Source organism: Pelodiscus sinensis, chromosome 31 (assembly GCF_052426305.1).
Source record: "Pelodiscus sinensis isolate ZL-2025 chromosome 31, ASM5242630v1, whole genome shotgun sequence".
NCBI classification, from domain to species: domain Eukaryota; kingdom Metazoa; phylum Chordata; order Testudines; family Trionychidae; genus Pelodiscus; species Pelodiscus sinensis.
In genome coordinates, this window is record NC_143082.1 from 15959482 (window position 1) to 15977939 (window position 18458).

The window sequence follows — 18458 nt, forward strand, 5'->3', positions numbered from 1 at the left end:
GAGCCAGGCCACTCCCTGCTGGCGGTAATGGCTCTCCCTAAACAACTTGAAACCTTACCCCTCTCTGACGCATACCCCAGACTTTCATGGCCCATGGGAGCCCGGTGCACCCTGGGAAATGAAGTCCCCTTGCCCCATGCTCTGCCTGAACTTTGCAGCCGGGCAAACTACACTCCCCAGCTTCCCCAGCCAGGCAGCGCCTGGGCTCCCTCCCCGCAGGGCTCCCTGGGAGCTGCAGTCTCCCCTCCGGCTCCCCCCCAGCGCCAGGCAGCCCGAGGGAACTACAATTCCCAGCAGCCCCCTGGGCGCCCCTTCCCCGCCCCCTGCTGGGCCGCGCGGTGTTGGTGTTGTTGGTGAAAGGTTAGTGGAACAGCTGATTGCTCGCTGGGGTAAGAGACCTGCTCTCCCTCCCCGGGCTCCCCGGCCTCTCCCCTGCCCGGCCCCTGCTGCTGCTGCGGGGCGGGGCTGGAGAGGGGGCAATTCCCCTGCAGCTGCCCCGTTAGGGGCGATCCGGGCCCCCCCGCCCCGTGCCTTGGCTGGGCTCCAGCCGCCCCCTGGCCTGGGCTTCGAGGCCTCGGGGAGCTGCAGGTGGGCACCCCAACCCTCTGGGAGGGGGCAGCCCAGGAGACGGACCCCCCAGCTGACACCCCCCAAATCCCCTCCTGCTGCACCCCCATCGCCCCGGCTGCCTCTGCTCTTTGGCCCTGTCCCCATCAGGAGATTAACCCCCTGCGGGCTCCAAGAGCAGAGAATCTCTCCCCTGCCTGCGTGTGCGCGCCCCTGGGGCTGGTGCATCGGGACGGTGCCCCCCATGAAGGGACCCCTCCCCCCTGCCGTTTCCTTCCCCAGCCTGCCTGCCGCTTGGGGCTTCCGAGCACGAGTTTCCTTTGTTGCTCTGAGCTGGAGCCGTTTGACTTTCAAAGCCTTTTATCCTCGGCGAGGAGGCCGCAAAGGGGGGATGGTTTCCCGAAACCTGCGGGTCCTTTTCCTTGTGTCGCCCGCTGCCCGGTGCGACCCGGCCTTGCACAAGTCTGGTGCGCCCGGCCTGCCCTGGGCAAGCGCCGGGGATCCCTCCCCGGGCCCTGGCAGCCCGGGGTGGCCGGGGCTGCTGCTGTTTTGCACCTGGCTGATTCCAGGGCTCCAAGAGCAGAATGTGGCTTCAGGCGCTGGCTGGATGGGGGCCAGGCGAGCCCACGCCAGCCGGGCGCTGTCTGGGCTTGTGGGGCTGATCGGCTCGCACGGGCCGCGAGCGCTCTGGAGCTGTGGTTACACCGGATTCCCAGCACCGCAAGGCCGAGAGGCTCCCAGTGAAATCAGAACAGCGGGGCCCTGGGCAGACACATTGGCAGAGGGTGGGAGGGGAAACTGAGGCACCAGGTGGGTAAGGGACTTGCTCACGGTCATGCAGCCGAGCTAGGTAGAAGCCGGGTGTCCTTAATCCTCGCTCTGGGCACTGGGCTGCCCTGCCGACCCAGAGATGCTCAGATTCAGTTTCAGTCCGAGGAAGTGCCTTTGGGAGGAGTCAGTGGCAGACCTGCCTCTTCACACCAGTGGGTCTGACCGTGCTTTCCAGAGGCGGGCAGTGTCATTACCCCGTGTTACAGATGGGGAAACTGAGGCACAGAGCAGAAGTGACTAACACAAGGTCACCCAGCAAAGCCAGGCGTGAGCTGGCACCAGGTCCGAGTGCTAGTTCCGCCCTGTGTGCACTAGGCCACGCTGTCTCCCGGCAGATCTGCAGCCCAGGTCTTGCTGCACCGGGAGAGTCGGTGCAGGCGCGCTTCGGGGTGCTCGTGCGGCCGCACTCGCTGGGGGCAGTCGCTGCCCACGGGCGCCAGTGACGGGCCCCGAGAGCAGGGAAGGCCCCAAGTTCCAGGGCACGTCCGTTACGTGGGATCCGCTGGTGAGGACTTTGGCTCAGCCATGGGAAATTGGGGAGCGTGGCTCACCTCCATGGGCCGTCCAGCGAACCCCTTGGCGGGTGCGTACAACCCCGGCTGCGCTGCTCCTCCTGGCCATGGGGTTACCAGACACTTTGCTGGTCTAGCTCCAGAGTCAATCACAGCTGCTGTGGAGAGCACAGTGGGTCCGTCCCAGCTGTGTTTTGCAAGCTAAGCAGCATGGGCCCCATTCAGTGGTTGGAGGGGAGCCCTCTGGGAACGCCCGGGGGTTGTAGTGAAGAAGCCGGGTGCAGTTTCTATTTCCGTAGCGTGGTAGCCCCCAGGAACTAGTGGGAAGCCTCGGACTGTGGCCACCAAGTCTTGCTGGTGGCTACTCTCCCCATTTTTCCTGAAATACTTAGGTACAAGGCAGTGGGCACAAACCCGCATGCAAAGCATCGTGAGGTGTTGCTAGCGAGCCAGCAGTGCCCGGTGAGCCGAACGAGCGTGGACGCATCGCTTCCCACGGCGGGCGTACTCCGCCCTGGGCACAAATTAAGCCCTGGACAGGGGAGGCTGCAGAGGTGGAGGGGGAGGATGGCTGGGAAGGCCGTGGGCAGCTGGAGCCTGAAATCCCAAGGCTAGGGGAGGAGACCCAAAGCCCCCACTGGAAACCTCGGCTGTGCATCCAGGAGCCCCAGAGCGTGGGGAGGCTGCCTTTCTAAGCTTGGAATCCTACCTCTGCAGTGTCACGTGGTAAAACGTTGCCTACCGTGTGGCCAGACGCGCTTCCCCAGGACAATAATGTTCAGCAAATTATGAGTTTTCAAATGCTCTGTCCCGAGTCAGACTCGGTACCCAACGTATCGTAATCTCGTAGGAAGGGGGAGGATGGGGATACTGACTGTCCTTCCTTCTTTGCCTTTCACCCCGTGGAAGAGGATGGAGGTGGTACCTCCCAGCAAGCTGCAGGCGCCGTCCCACCCTACCATGGCCTTCCTCAATGTGGCTCGCACCTACGTGCCCAACACCAAGGTCGAGTGCCACTACACCCTGCCCCCCAGCATGAAGCCGTCTGCCCGCGACTGGATTGGGATCTTCAAGGTATGGGGCGTGGGGGGGAGACGGATCCCTTCACTGGGCTCTCCCCTAGAGCTGCGCCCTGATTGGGTAGTGAGGGGGATGGGTAGACACCTCCCCTCCTATTGCCTTCCCTGCTGCCTCACTGCGCTGACCCCCCGCGTGCACGGGACAGGAGGGGCCCTCTTCCGCAGGCCGCCTAGAAATCCACCCGCAAGTCAGCCACGCCTGCTTCGCCCCACGCGTAGCAGCAAAACGAGGCAGCGTGGCCTAACCGCTAGAGCCCACGGCTCGTGAGAGCAGGCTTCTATCCCTGGTGGCCCTCCGCCTGCCTCAGTTTCCCCACCTGTCCACAGGGGCAGGCCGGCGAATGGCACTGCCCCGGTGTGCCGCGTAGCCGCGTCTTAGGGCGGGTTGCCTCGCAGACCCAGGTGTAGCTTGGCCAAGTGAAGCCCTCGCCTGGGGCTCCACACCGCTCAGAAACCAGGCCTGTCACAAAGCACATGGCGCCGCGGCTCGGGTCTGCCCCGCAGGCTGCCTCCAGCTGCACACGGCGCCCGAGCGCTAGCGGGAGGCTCCACTGATGCCAGGTTGCGGCGTCTGTCTGTCCAGGTGGAGGCCTCGTCGGTGCGGGATTACTACACCTTTGTGTGGTGCGCGGTGCCCGACGGGGGCGCAGAGGGGGCGCCCGTCTATTCCAGCGTCCAGTTCCAAGGTAGGTGGGGAGCCCTGGCTGGGGGCCCTGGCTAGGGCGTGGGGCGGCCCTGGCTGGGGGGGGGGGCGGTAGGGGTCCCTGGCTGGGGGCCCTGGCTGGGGGGTGGGGCAGCCCTAGCTGGGGGGTCCTGGCCGGGGGTCAGATTGGCCCTGGCTGGGGGGTTGGATGGCCCTGGCTGGGGGCCCTGGCTGGGGGGTGGGGCAGCCCTAGCTGGGGGGTCCTGGCCGGGGGTCAGATTGGCCCTGGCTGGGGGGTTGGATGGCCCTGGCTGGGGGCCCTGGCTGGGGGGTGGGGCGGCCCTGGCTGGGGGGTCCTGGCCGGTGGTCAGATTGGCCCTGGCTGGAGAGATGGAGGCCCTGGCTGGGGGTGGGATGGCCCTGGCTGGGGGCCCTGGCTGGGGGTGGAGCTGGGGGGTGGGGTTGCCCTAGCTGGGGGACCCTGGCCGGGGGTCAGATTGGCCCGGTCTGGGGGGGCGCTGGCTGGGGGGTAGGAGGGCCCTGGCTGGGGGGTGGGACGGCCCGAGCTGGGGGTCGGGGGGTCCTGGCCGGGGGTCAGATTGGCCCTGTCTGGGGGGGCGCTGGCTGGGAGGAGCCCTGGCTGGGGGGTGGGACGGCCCGAGCTGAGGGGTCGGGGGGTCCTGGCCGGGGGTCAGATTGGCCCGGTCTGGGGGGGCGCTGGCTGGGGGGTAGGAGGGCCCTGGCTGGGGGGTGGGACGGCCTGAGCTGGGGGTCGGGGGGTCCTGGCCGGGGGTCAGATTGGCCCTGTCTGGGGGGGCGCTGTCTGGGGGTAGGAGGGCCCCGGCTGGGGGGTTGGGGGGTCCTGGCCGGGGGTCAGATTGGCCCTGTCTGGGGGGGCGCTGTCTGGGGGTAGGAGGGCCCCGGCTGAGGGGTCGGGGGGTCCTGGCCGGGGGTCAGATTGGCCCGGTCTGGGGGGGCGCTGGCTGGGGGGTAGGAGGGCCCTGGCTGGGGGGTGGGACGGCCTGAGCTGGGGGTCGGGGGGTCCTGGCCGGGGGTCAGATTGGCCCTGTCTGGGGGGGCGCTGTCTGGGGGTAGGAGGGCCCCGGCTGGGGGGTCGGGGGGTCCTGGCCGGGGGGCAGGCACCGCGAGGGCCGACGCGCTCCGCTGACGGGGCTCTAGGGCCGTGGGCCGGGGCTCCGCAGGGCGGGCGCGGGGGTCAGACGAGCCGGGACCGGCCCGGCCGAGTGGCGCCTGACCCCGGCCGCCTGCGTCCGGCTGCAGCCAGTTACCTACCCAAGCCGGGCGCCCAGCAGTACCAGTTCCGCTACGTGGATCGCCGGGGCGAGGTGCGGGGCCAGAGCCCCCCCTTCCAGTTCTGCGAGCCCCGCCCCATGGACGAGCTGGTCACGCTGGAGGAGGACGATGACGAGGGCCACACGGACATGCTGCTGGTGGTGCCCAAGGCCACCCTGCTGCAGGTAGCGAGGGGGCAGGATTGCCTAGTGGGTAAGATACCAGGCTGAGGGCCTTTGCCACTGGCCTTGGGCTAGTTGCATCCCAGCTGTGTGCCTCAGTTTCCCCCGGCTCCAGCGGGGCTGTGAGCTCCCCCACGGCACAGGGCGGCAGGAGGGACTAGTGGGCGCAGCGAGGTACCCGGCCGCCCCTCCTGACCACTCGCACCCCTCCCCGACTGCCAGGAGGCATCCAGAGGGTTGGGGAATGGGGCGGAGCCTGTGCCTGGCCCCTCCCTCCAGCAGCTTCACCCTCTAGAGTCCCCCCCCAGCCTGATCCCTTGCCCACCCACCCGAGTTAACCCCTTGCCTGCCAGCGCTGGGCTGGGGCCCCGGGGGTGGGGCAGGGGCCTGCCCGGGGCCCCTTCTCACGGCTCCTGCCCCCAGAGCCAGCTGGAGGAGAGCCAGCAGGAGCGTGGCCGGCTGCTGCGTGACAAGCTGCGGCTGGAGGGGGAGGTGAAGGAGCTGCAGGTCCGGATCGAGCAGCTGGAGGAGGCGCTGGGCACCCTGCGGGACGAGCACACCAAGCTGGCTGAGCAGTACAAGGTGCGTGGGGCCCCGGGCCACGCCCCCAATCCCTCTTCCCGGGCAGGGGGGGTCCGGCGCCATCTCCAGCCACGGGGGGCAAACTGAGGCACGGGGCTGGTGAACGAGGCCTCCATCGCACGAGGGGCAAACTGAGGCACGGGGCAGGTGAACGAAGCCTCCATCGCACGAGGGGCAAACTGAGGCACGGGGCTGGTGAACGAGGCCTCCATCGCACGAGGGGCAAACTGAGGCACGGGGCTGGTGAACGAAGCCTCCATCGCACGAGGGGCAAACTGAGGCACGGGGCTGGTGAACGAGGCCTCCATCGCACGAGGGGCAAACTGAGGCACGGGGCTGGTGAACGAAGCCTCCATCGCACGAGGGGCAAACTGAGGCACAGGGCAGGTGAACGAGGCCTCCATCGCACAAGGGGTAAACTGAGGCACAGGGCAGGTGAACGAGGCCTCCATCGCACGAGGGGCAAACTGAGGCACGGGGCTGGTGAACGAGGCCTCCCGGTGCTTGTGCTCAGGCCACTGGGCTAGGAGGGGACCCCAAATTCCTCTCAGCGTCCCCTGGCTTAGCCCCAGATTCCAAAGGGCCTTTCCAAACTGGGGGGCCCCTGAGTTTCCCGGAGCGCCCAGACTGCCGATCCCTCCCCGCCCCAGGACCTCTCGAGCTCGCACGCCGGCGTGATGGAGGAGCGGGACGCACTGAGCCGGCAGCAGGCGGGACAGCTGGCCCGGATCCAGGTGCTGGAGGACGACGTGCAGGCCCTGAGCGAGAAGGCCCTGCAGAAGGAGGTGGAGCTGGACAGGTGAGGGGCAGGGGGCCAGCGCTGGGACCCCAGACGGGGGAGGGGCAGGGCGGGACTGTGGCTTGGCCCCGGGGGCAGGGGGCCCCCTCCAGCAGCCAAGCGGGTTCGCCTGCTCCGCGGAGTGGGAGGGGGCGAGGGGCGGGGCCATTTCGGGGGGCTGGGCAGGTGAGCGGACGGGGAGGGGACCTGGGCGGGGCCAGTTCGGGGGGCTGGGCCGGTGAGCGGACGGGGAGGGGACCGGGGCGGGGCCAGTTCGGGGGGCTGGGCAGGTGAGCGGACGGGGTGGGGCCCAGGGCGGGGCCAGTTCGGGGGGCTGGGCAGGTGAGCGGACGGGGTGGGGCCCGGGGCGGGGCCAGTTCGGGGGGCTGGGCAGGTGAGCGGACGGGGTGGGGCCCGGGGCGGGGCCAGTTCGGGGGGCTGGGCAGGTGAGTGGACGGGGTGGGGACCAGGGCGGGGCCAGTTCGGGGGGCTGGGCAGGTGAGCGGACGGGGTGGGGCCCGGGGCGGGGCCAGTTCGGGGGCCTGGGCAGGTGAGCGGACGGGGTGGGGACCAGGGCGGGGCCAGTTCGGGGGGCTGGGCAGGTGAGCGGACGGGGTGGGGCCCAGGCGGGGCCAGTTCGGGGGGCTGGGCAGGTGAGCGGACGGGGTGGGGCCCAGGCGGGGCCAGTTCGGGGGGCTGGGCAGGTGAGCGGACGGGGTGGGGACCAGGCGGGGCCAGTTCGGGGGCTGGGCAGGTGAGCGGACGGGGTGGGGACCAGGCGGGGCCAGTTCGGGGGCTGGGCAGGTGAGCGGACGGGGTGGGGACCGGGGCGGGGCCAGTTCGGGGGGCTGGGCAGGTGAGCGGACGGGGTGGGGACCGGGGCGGGGCCAGTTTGGGGGGCTGGGCAGGTGAGCGGACGGGGAGGGGACCGGGGCGGGGCCAGTTCGGGGGGCTGGGCAGGTGAGCGGACGGGGTGGGGACCGGGGCGGGGCCAGTTCGGGGGGCTGGGCAGGTGAGCGGACGGGGTGGGGACCGGGGCGGGGCCAGTTCGGGGGCTGGGCAGGTGAGCGGACGGGGTGGGGCCCAGGCGGGGCCAGTTCGGGGGCTGGGCAGGTGAGCGGACGGGGTGGGGACCGGGGCGGGGCCAGTTCGGGGGGCTGGGCAGGTGAGCGGACGGGGTGGGGACCGGGGCGGGGCCAGTTCGGGGGGCTGGGCCGGTGAGCGGACGGGGTGGGGCCCGGGGCGGGGCCAGTTCGGGGGGCTGGGCAGGTAGGCGGACGGGGCGGGGCCAGTTTTGGGGGCTGGGCAGGTGAGCGGACGGGGTGGGGACCGGGGCGGGGCCAGTTCGGGGGCTGGGCAGGTGAGCGGACGGGGTGGGGAACGGGGCGGGGCCAGTTCGGGGGGCTGGGCAGGTGAGCGGACGGGGTGGGGACCAGGCGGGGCCAGTTTTGGGGGCTGGGCAGGTAGGCGGACGGGGTGGGGACCAGGCGGGGCCAGTTCGGGGGCTGGGCAGGTGAGCGGACGGGGTGGGGACCGGGGCGGGGCCAGTTCGGGGGGCTGGGCAGGTGAGCGGACGGGGTGGGGACCAGGCGGGGCCAGTTCGGGGGCTGGGCAGGTGAGCGGACGGGGTGGGGACCAGGCGGGGCCAGTTCGGGGGCTGGGCAGGTGAGCGGACGGGGTGGGGACCGGGGCGGGGCCAGTTCGGGGGGCTGGGCAGGTGAGCGGACGGGGTGGGGACCGGGGCGGGGCCAGTTCGGGGGCTGGGCAGGTGAGCGGACGGGGTGGGGCCCAGGCGGGGCCAGTTCGGGGGCTGGGCAGGTGAGCGGACGGGGTGGGGACCGGGGCGGGGCCAGTTCGGGGGGCTGGGCAGGTGAGCGGACGGGGTGGGGACCGGGGCGGGGCCAGTTCGGGGGGCTGGGCCGGTGAGCGGACGGGGTGGGGCCCGGGGCGGGGCCAGTTCGGGGGGCTGGGCAGGTAGGCGGACGGGGCGGGGCCAGTTTTGGGGGCTGGGCAGGTGAGCGGACGGGGTGGGGACCGGGGCGGGGCCAGTTCGGGGGCTGGGCAGGTGAGCGGACGGGGTGGGGACCAGGCGGGGCCAGTTTTGGGGGCTGGGCAGGTGAGCGGACGGGGTGGGGACCGGGGCGGGGCCAGTTCGGGGGGCTGGGCAGGTGAGCGGACGGGGTGGGGACCAGGCGGGGCCAGTTTTGGGGGCTGGGCAGGTAGGCGGACGGGGTGGGGACCAGGCGGGGCCAGTTCGGGGGGCTGGGCAGGTAGGCGGACGGGGTGGGGACCAGGCGGGGCCAGTTCGGGGGCTGGGCAGGTAGGCGGACGGGGAGGGGACCGGGGCGGGGCCAGTTCGGGGGGCTGGGCAGGTGAGCGGACGGGGTGGGGCCCGGGGCGGGGCCAGTTCGGGGGGCTGGGCAGGTGAGCGGACGGGGTGGGGCCCGGGGCGGGGCCAGTTCGGGGGGCTGGGCAGGTGAGCGGACGGGGCGGGGACCAGGGCGGGGCCAGTTCGGGGGGCTGGGCAGGTGAGCGGACGGGGTGGGGCCCGGGGCGGGGCCAGTTTGGGGGGCTGGGCAGGTAGGCGGACGGGGTGGGGACCAGGGCGGGGCCAGTTCGGGGGCTGGGCAGGTGAGCGGACGGGGTGGGGCCCGGGGCGGGGCCAGTTCGGGGGGCTGGGCAGGTGAGCGGACGGGGTGGGGACCAGGCGGGGCCAGGCCCATCCCTGCGGACCGGAAGGGGCCCCGGGAGCGAGGAGCAGGCTCCTCAGCAAGGCCCGGCCCCCCGAGCGTGGCTGGCGCTGCCCGGAGCCGCCCGGGCTCACCTGGCCCGTCCCTCCCAGGATGAAGGACACGGTGAAGTCCCTGGTGCGGGAGCAGGAGCAGATCCACCACCAGCTCCAGGAGGAGAGCGCGGAGAAGGAGCACTACCAGGTGAGGGTCCCGGGGCGGCAGCGCGGGGCGGGGGTGCGGGGCCCCCGGAGCCTCTGGGCCGGCGCGTGAGGATGGTGTCCCCCCCGCCGCCCCCCAGGTCAAGCTGCAGGCCTCGGAGCAGGACAGCCGGAGCCTGGCCTGCGACCTGCTGCTGGCCAAGACCCGGCACGGCGAGACGGCCTCGCAGGCCCTGGTGCTGCAGGAAGACATCAGCAAACTGCAGCAGAAGCTGGCGGCCGCGCAGCAGAGGACGGTGAGTGCCCGGGCTGGGGGGCGCCCGCTCTGACCCCCCCGGCCATGGCAGAGCCTCCCCCGCCCTCTCCCTGCGTGGGGGTGGGCGTCCACCAGCCTGAGCCCGCTCCGGGGAACAGCGCCGCAGGGGCCTTGGCAGCCTCGGGAGATCTCGGCCAGGAGGGAAAGCTCCCGGCCCCCAGGAAGCCTTCCTCAGCCCTACTGGGATTTGAACCCCAGGCTCAGGGGAAGGCCAGCGGTGTCCAGCTCATGGGCCTCAGAGCTACCTGCCGCCTCGCGGAGCTGGTCCCTTGACAGCATCTTGCAGCAGGGAGTTCCACAGGTTAACAGCAGAGCATTTTTTTTTTTTTTTTTTTTAACAGTTCTCCGCTGCCCCCCTGTGGTTGTGTTTGGGGGTGGGGCGCAGGAGCAGGGCATAGCTGGTATCTTCCATCCCATTCGTTAGTTCTGATCCCCCCCCATTTTCTCCCCGCCCTGCCCCCCCAGGCCCAGCTGGAAGCGCTGTGTGAGCAGCTCCGCTCCACCCAGGACCTCCTTGCCGCCAGCCAGCAGAAGGTGGTGCTGCTGGGGGAGGAGCTGGCCAGCGCCGCCTCCATCCGGGACCGGACCATCTCGGATCTGCACAAGAGCCGGCTGGAGTCGGCCGAGACCAACATCAGGCTGGCGGACATGACGCTGAAGTGGAAGGAGGGGAAAGGCCAGTGGTGGAAGGAGAAGAGCAGCCTGCTGCAGAGCATAGAGGTGCCACCCCCGCCCCGCCAGGCCTCTCGCGTGAAGGGCAGCATCCGCCCCCGGGGCGGCCACCTCTGGGGTGGGGCACGGCCAGCATCCGTCCCCGGGAGGCAGCCACCTCTGGGGTGGGGCACAGCCAGCATCCGTCCCCGGGGGCGGCCACCTCTGGGGTGGGGCGCTGCCACTGCTCAGCCGGCCAGGCTAGGGAATGAAGGCGCATCCCCTGGCTGGGCTTGTCTCGGGGCTGAGGACGTCCAGGCCTTGGGAAAAGTCCCCGTCGTGTCCCCAACAAACCCAGCACTTGGTTCATGTCTCAGCACAGCGCCCCCTGCTGCTGCCCTGGGGCGGACACTGGCTGAGGGCAGAGCGCCCCCTACTGAGCCGCTGAAAGCCCCATCCAGCCGGCTCCCTGTCACCCAGCACCTCACCTCCTGAACCTCGCAGAGAGAAGAGCGCCCCCTGCTGAGCCTCCCGCCCCGCCCCCTGCACCTCAGCGCCCCCTGCTGAGCCTCTCGCCCCCTGCACTTCAGCGCCCCCTGCTGAGCCTCCCGCCCCGCCCCCTGCACCTCAGCGCCCCCTGCTGAGCCTGTCGCCCCCTGCACCTCAGCGCCCCTGCTGAGCCTCCCGCCCCGCCCCCTGCACCTCAGCGCCCCCTGCTGAGCCTCCCGCCCCACCCCCTGCACCTCAGCGCCCCCTGCTGAGCCTCTCGCCCCCTGCACCTCAGCGCCCCCTGCTGAGCCTCCCGCCCCGCCCCCTGCACCTCAGCGCCCCCTGCTGAGCCTCCCGCCCCGCCCCCTGCACCTCAGTGCCCCCTGCTGAGCCTCCCGCCCCCTGCACCTCAGCGCCCCCTGCTGAGCCTCTCGCCCCCTGCACTTCAGCGCCCCCTGCTGAGCCTCCCGCCCCGCCCCCTGCACCTCAGTGCCCCCTGCTGAGCCTCCCGCCCCCTGCACCTCAGCGCCCCCTGCTGAGCCTCTCGCCCCCTGCACTTCAGCGCCCCCTGCTGAGCCTCCCGCCCCGCCCCCTGCACCTTAGTGCCCCCTGCTGAGCCTCCCGCCCCCTGCACCTCAGCGCCCCCTGCTGAGCCTCCCGCCCCGCCCCCTGCACCTCAGCGCCCCCTGCTGAGACTCCCGCCCCCTGCACCTCAGTGCCCCTGCTGAGCCTCCCGCCCCGCCCCCTGCACCTCAGTGCCCCCTGCTGAGCCTCTCGCCCCCTGCACCTCAGTGCCCCTGCTGAGCCTCCCGCCCCGCCCCCTGCACCTCAGTGCCCCCTACTGAGCCTCTCGCCCCCTGCACCTCAGCGCCCCCTGCTGAGCCTCTCGCCCCCTGCACCTCAGTGCCCCTGCTGAGCCTCCCGCCCCCTGCACCTCAGCGCCTCCTGCTGAGCCTCCCGCCCCACCCCCTGTACCCCAGCGCCCCCTAGCGCCGCACTGGGCACTGAGTGTCCTTCCAGGCCAGTGTGGCTGGGGAGATGTGTCGGCCCCCTGCAGTGGGCGAGTGCCAGCCCCCATAAGCGCCCCCCCCCCCCCGCGCCCTTGCAGGTGGAGAAGGACAAGATCCTGAAGCTGAGCGCCGAGGTGCTGAAGCTGGAGAAGACGCTGCAGGAGGAGCGGGCCCAGAAGCAGGCGCTGAGATCGGAGCTGTCCCACGAGCGGGACTCCAGCCTGGTGAGGCCGGGTGGGCGCTGCCCGGGCACAGAGGGGAGCCCCATGGCCCGTGTGGGGGGGGATCAGCACCATGCTGGGGGGGACAACCCCGGAGCCCCAGGCTGGCGCTGCAGGGGCGCCGTGCCCCACAGGAGGGGGGCTTGGGGCTCCGGTGCCGGGGGGGGCGGTTCCCCGGGCGGGTCTAAGGCCTGTGCCCGCCCAGGTGCAGCTGTCGGAGACCAAGCGGGAGCTGAAGGAGCTGCGGGCGGCCCTGACGGTGGCTCGCAAGGAGAAGGAGCAGCTGCAGGAGGAGAAACAGGTGGGTGCAGCCGGGCTCCGGGGGGACGTGAGCCCCGCTCTCTGCCCCCCTCGGGGGCTGGGCAGGGGGCCCTGGTGCCTGGGCTGTGGGCGGGGCAAGTAGAGGCCCCGCCCCCCGGACTCGCATCTCCACTGCTGACCGTGGCGGGCTGCCCCCAGGAGCTGCTGGAGTACGCCCGGCGGCTGGAGGAGCGGCTGGAGAAGGTGGCCGACGAGAAGTGGAGCGAGGTGGCGGCCGCTGAGGAGGAGGAAGTGGTGGCTGCGGCGCTGAGTGAGCGAAACCCCCCCCATCTCCCCGCCCCTCCTGCCCCCCATCTCCCTGCCCCCTCATCTCCCCGCCCCCCATCCCCCCGCCCCTCCTGTCTCCCCCCCCCCCATCTCCCCGCCCCTCCTGTCCCTGCCCCCTCATCTCCCCGCCCCCCATCTCCCCGCCCCTCCTGCCCCCCCATCTTCCCGCCCCTCCTGCCCCCCATCTCCCTGCCCCCTCCTCTCCCCCCCCCATCTCCCCGCCCCTCCTGCCCCCCATCTTCCCGCCCCTCCTGCCCCCCCATCTCCCCGCCCCCGGCATCTCCCCGCCCCTCCTGTCCCCCCCATATTCCCGCCCCCGGCATCTCCCTGCCCCTCCTGTCCCCCCGTTATCTCCCCGTCCCCAGTATCCTCCTGCCATTATCTCCCCCTCCCCCCCATTCCATTCCCCCTCCTACATCCCTTTCCCCCTAACCCCCCCTCCCCGTTTCCCCATCCCTCTTCTGCTCCCATCCCTGCCAGGCCCCCGCAGACAGGCGGGTCCCCTCGCTGCTTTCTCACTCTCCACTCGCCCCCCTCGGCCTCCCGCCAACATCGCCCTGTGCCCCCGCGAACCGTCCATACCCCCTGCAAGCCGGTCTGTGGTGCTGCCCCCCGAGTACCCAGCACAACCCCCCTGCAGTGCCAGCTGTCCCTTGGCTCCGCCCCCTCTAGCTCCGCCCACCTGACCCGGCCGCCTCCCCCTCCCCAGGCTCCCTGGACTCCCCGCTCTCGGACTCGGAGGATGAGTCCCCCGAGGACATGAGGATCCACCCCCAGCTCAGCCCCTACAGCCTGTGCGACAACCGGGCCACCCCCAAGACTCCGCCCTGCCTGCGGGAACCCCTGCACAAGGTGGTGATCAGCCAGCCCGCCCCCATCACCTCGCAGATCAAGCAGCCCACCGAGGACAACAGCTCGGACTCAGTGAGTCCCTGTGGGGGGAAGGAGCCAGGAGTGCTGTGCAGCGCGGAGGGGGGAAACTGAGGCACAGGGACTTGGCCTCAATCACACAGAGAGCCAGGGGCAGGGGTGGAAATAGAACCCTGAATCCTGGCTGCCAGCTGCCTACTCTACCCACTATACCACACTCCCCCCTGCAGCTGCGGGTGGAACCTGGGAGTCCGGGTGGGGGGGAGATTGAAAAGGGCCCAGGATGGGACAGCAGAGGGAGGGGCAGTGGGGTGAGCTCCACCTGGCACTGGGTCCTTCTGCCCCTGCGTTGCCAGGACGCAGCCTGCTGCTGCCAGAGGTGAAGGGGAATTCCCAGCCATCCTTAGCAGCGCAGGGCCTATGACACACAGCGGGACTGTTCTTACTGCGTCCAGCAGGGGGAGCCGTGCCCCGGCCGGCTGGCTGCTGGGGGGGGACAGTCACTGCTCTGTGTGAAGGGCCCGGCGCTCACCCCGCTCTCGCGGCAGGAGGCGGAGGACGAGAAGGCCGTGCTGATGGCGGCCGTGCGGAGCGGAGGGGAGGAGGCCAGCCTGCTGCTGCCTGAGCTGGGCAGCGTCTTCTACGAGATGGCCAGGTGAGGGGCCCGGCCGCGCGGGGGCTGTCGGCAGAGCGGGGGGGGGGAGGCTCCTTCGCCCACCCGCTGGGAGCGGGAGGAGGGAGCAGAGCAGGGGATGGGAGCAGGAGGGGAACAGAGTGGGGATGAGGGGAGGCAGAAGAGCAGAGCGGGGGGATGGGAGGAGGGGGGAGCAGAGCGGGGGGGATGGGAAGAGGAGAGGGAGCAGAGCGGGGGCATCAGAGAAGGAGAGGGAGCAAGCAGGGGTGGGAGGGGAGGGGGGGAGCAGAGGGGGATGGGAGGAGGAAGGTGGGGTAAGCAGAGCTGGGGAATGGGGGGGAGGGAAGGGAGCAGAGCAGGGGGATGGGAGGAGGGGGGAGAGAGCGGGGGGAGAGGGAGAGGAAGAGGGAGCGGAGGGGTGGGAGCGAGTGGGGGGGGGATGGGAGGAGGAAGGTGGGGTAAGCAGAGCTGGGGAACGGGGGGAGACGGGGGGGACGGGAGGATGGGAGGAGGAGGGGATGGGAGGAGCAGGGGGGAGAGGGAGAGAATGGGGGGGGGTGGGAGCGAGTGGGGGATGGGAGGAGGAAGGTGGGGTAAGCAGAGCTGAGGAACAGGGGGAGGCAGGGAGGGGAGCAGAGGGGGGAGGGGAGCAGAGCGGGGGGAAGGGAGGAGGAAGGTGGGGTAAGAAGAGCTGGGGAACGGGGGGAGGCAGGGAAGGGGGACGGGGGGTTGGGAAGCGGGGGGATGGGAGGAGGAGGGAGGGGAGCAGAGCAGGGGGGTGGGAGCGAGTGGGGGGAGGGGAGCGAGTGGGGGATGGGAGGAGGAAGGTGGGGTAAGCAGAGCTGGGGAATGGGGGGGGACGGGGGGGTTGGAAGCGGGGGATGGGGGCAGCTTTCCAAGCTTCCTCTTAGTTAGTAAAACTGTATAAATTTCCCTGTGGGCGCGAGGAGCCGGTGACTTTTACAGCCAGTGGCCATAAAAGTGGCAGCGCGGAGCCGGGAGATGGACGGCCGTGTCAGGGCATTTCTGAATCAATTTTCAGCATCATTAGATTCCTTTCTCCTGCAGACTGAGGCGGGGGGCGGGCTATTTGCAAGTGAAATAGATCGAATCACCCAGCTTCGGGCGAGGGGGGCTCCAGGCAGAGGGCTGGGATGGGAGGGGGCAGGAAGGGCAGGGAGGGCACCGAGGGAAGAGAAGGGATTGAGGTATGGAATGTGGGTGAGATGCCACAGTTGGGGCATTGGCAGGGTGGGGGTGGGGATGAGATGGGTAAAAGAGGTGGGCTGGGGCTGGGATGGGAATTTTAGGGAGGACATGGTGGGTGCAGTGGGATGGAACGTTGAAGGGGGGCAGGGTCGGTGCAGTGGGATGGCACATTGGGGGAGGGCATGGTGGGTGCGGTGGGATGGCACATTGAGGGAGGGCATGCTGGGTGCGGTGGGATGACACGTTAGGGGAGGGCATGGTGGGTGCGGTGGGATGACGCGTTAGGGGAGGGCATGGTCGGTGCGGTGGGATGGCGCGTTAGGGGCGGACATAGTGGGTGCAGCGGGATGGTGCGTTAGGGGAGGGCATGGTGGGTGCGGTGGGATGGCACATTGGGGGAGGGCATGGTGGGTGCGGTGGGATGGCGCGTTAGGGGAGGGCATGGTGAGTGCGGTGGAAGGGCATGGTGGGTGCGGTGGGATGGCATGTTAGGGGAGGGCATGGTGAGTGCAGTGGAAGGGCATGGTGGGTGCGGTGGGATGGCGCGTTAGGGGAGGGCATGGTGGGTGCGGTGGGATGGCGCGTTAGGGGAGGGCATGGTGGGTGCGGTGGGATGGCGCGTTAGGGGAGGGCATGGTGGGTGCGGTGGGATGGCACATTGGGGGAGGGCATGGTGAGTGCAGTGGAAGGGCATGGTGGGTGCGGTGGGATGGCACGTTAGGGGAGGGCATGGTGAGTGCAGTGGAAGGGCATGGTGGGTGCGGTGGGATGGCGCGTTAGGGGAGGGCATGGTGGGTGCGGTGGGATGGCGTGTTAGGGGAGGGCATGGTGGGTGCGGTGGGATGGCGCGTTAGGGGAAGGCATGGTGGGTGCGGTGGGATGGCGCATTAGGGGAGGTCAGGGTGTCTGAGGAATAAGAAATTCTGGGCTGATGGAGATATGCCCCCTGTCGAGGGGGAGGGGCCGTTGGCAGGCGGGGCTGATCCTGTTCAGGGAATTTGGGGCTGCTCTGCATTGGGCAGAGTTTGCCAGGGAAGGAAAAAGCAAAGAGGGAGCCGGGGGCCCAGCCGCCGTGGCGGACAGAGCAGGAAGGCGGGGGAGGACCCTGCCCCCAGCCCGGCTGAGCCCACAGGGCGTGGCGGGGAGGAGGGCAGCCAGGCCAGGCCCCACGGGGCGGGGGGCTAGCTCTAGAGTGCCGAGCCCGACTCTGTCGCCCCCTTGCAGCGGCGTGACGGGCCGGCAGCCGTCGGACCCGGGCCCGTGCGGGCTGGGCGGCTCCCCGCTGGACCTGCCGGCCTCCCCCGGGCGCTGGAAGGAGTGTCCCATCTGCAAGGAGCCGTTCCCCCCCGCGTGCCACAAGGAGGCGCTGGAGGAGCATGTGGACAGCCACTTCTTCTTCAGCGCCCAGGACCCCTTCGCCTTCGAGTGACCCCCGGCCCCCCCTTCCACCCGCCTCCCCCCCCGGAACCCACCGCTTCTGGCCCTCGGACCCCCTCTTCCACCCGCCTCCCCCCCCCCCCCGGAACCCACCGCTTCTCCCGGCCCTCGGACACCCCCCTCACCCCCCCCCCCGACCCACCACTTCTCCCGGCCCTCGGACCGCCCCCCCCCGACCCCCCTTCCCCCCCCCCCCTCCCCCGAACCCACCGCTTCTCCCTCCCTCAGACCCCCCTTCCACCCGCCTCCCCCCCCCCCGCTTCCCACCCCCTCTTCCTGGCCCTCGGACCCCCCTTCTTCACCGCCCCCCCGACCCACCGCTTCTCCCAGCCCTCGGCCCCCCCCCCTTCCACCTGCCTCCCCCCCCCCAAACCCACCACTTCTCCTGGCCCTCGGACCTCCCTTCACCCCCCCCCCCAAACCCACCACTTCTCCCAGTCCTCAGACCCCCCTTCCACCCGCCTCCTCCCCTGAACCCACCGCTTCTCCCGGCCCTTGAACGGCCTCCCTGCCTCATCCTGCCTCTCCCAAACCCTCAGGCCCCCCTCCGTGTGGGGCAGGGGGCACAGCCCTCGCATGATCCTTGGGGGGCAATAGTGTGGACCCCCGGGAGGACAACGAGGCCGGGTGCCTGGCACAGCCCCTGGAGGGGACCTGGGGGGACGACCCCTGAGGCTGCCCCCCATTGATTTTTACTTGTCACTGGTTTTGAACCTGGCTTGTCCGTGGTGACTGTCCCGCCTCGCTCGTCCGTGGGCCCCTCCGCCGCCCGCGCCAGCCGCCCGCGGCCGCATGCTCAGTGCTTAGTGTTGATTTGCGGTTGGTTTGCTTGATTTCGGGGCGAGGGGGGTTCGAGCCCCCAGCTCCCCTGTACACCCCCGCCCCCCTTCGACTGTTCTCAGGCCCTTGCTTTTCGTAGGCACGGTTGCAATTCCCGTCCGTCACTTTTAACTTTTCCAAACTCCATGATACCGCTGGGAGTCGGCGCCTGCCCCCTCCTCTCCGCGGGGGGCGGGGGAGAAAGACCCCCGGCGTCCGGCCAGCCGGCGGGGTGGGCGCAGGGAGGAATCGGTTCGTGATTGTGCCTTGGAAGGAGGCTGCGTGTGGAGTGCTGGTTTGGAGACGCTCTCGGGTGTGGTTGGTGCCCTGCCGGGTGCAGCTGGCCCTGCTTCGCCCCGTCCCGCCCCCTCCCCTTTTTACAGATGTTTCCCCCCAAACGACAGCTCCGGTCCCCGACGTCAGAGCAATAAGAAACCAGCGCGCCGCCCACGCAGCCCGTGTATAGTGTGTATATATATTTATATGCCCTGTCTTGGCTATTCTAATAAAACTCCCCCTCTTCGAGGCCTGGTGATGTACGGTGGACGGGCCGCGGAAAACCTTGCGCCAGAGCCCTGCTGGGCCGGCCGCTTTGCGCTGACGAGCCTTCGGAAGAGCCGCAGCCTGGGCGGGAGGGGCCGAGATCCAGGCTGGACCGGCAGCCGATGGGCCAGGCCCGGCCTTAGGGCAAGACGGTTCCCTTGGGCCCTGCTGCTCGCTGCCTTGACTGGGAGCCGCCTGCTCCTTGGCCGGGGTTAGAGGCCAGCGGTACGACCCCGGCTGCGTGACCCCCCCGGGCCTGTCTGTGACCAGGGCCCCAGGCTCCCCCCCCGCCCGCCTCGCCTCTCATGCAGGGG

General features: G+C 70.6%; 1 protein-coding gene across 3 annotated transcripts; it reads left to right on the forward strand.

Annotated features, from left to right (window-relative positions):
• The first annotated feature begins 256 nt into the window (after nt 1–256).
• On the forward strand, nt 257–16897 carry CALCOCO1 (calcium binding and coiled-coil domain 1). 3 transcript variants are annotated; one of them, XM_089774658.1, is made up of 15 exons: nt 257–360; nt 2820–2984; nt 3573–3675; nt 4914–5110; nt 5531–5689; nt 6340–6488; nt 9310–9400; nt 9498–9653; nt 10139–10393; nt 11922–12047; nt 12250–12345; nt 12504–12615; nt 13342–13556; nt 14051–14157; nt 16570–16897. In XM_089774658.1, the coding sequence occupies exons 2-15, from the start codon at nt 2823–2825 to the stop codon at nt 16772–16774; spliced, it is 2133 nt and encodes a 710-aa protein (XP_089630784.1). In that variant the 5' UTR covers nt 257–360; nt 2820–2822; the 3' UTR covers nt 16775–16897. The 3 variants fall into 3 exon arrangements, with proteins under 3 accessions (XP_089630784.1, XP_075757749.2, XP_089630785.1); XM_075901634.2 differs by having other exon boundaries at nt 285–389; XM_089774659.1 differs by lacking the exon at nt 9498–9653 and having other exon boundaries at nt 285–389; nt 16570–16895.
• Nucleotides 16898–18458: the final 1561 nt, after the last annotated feature.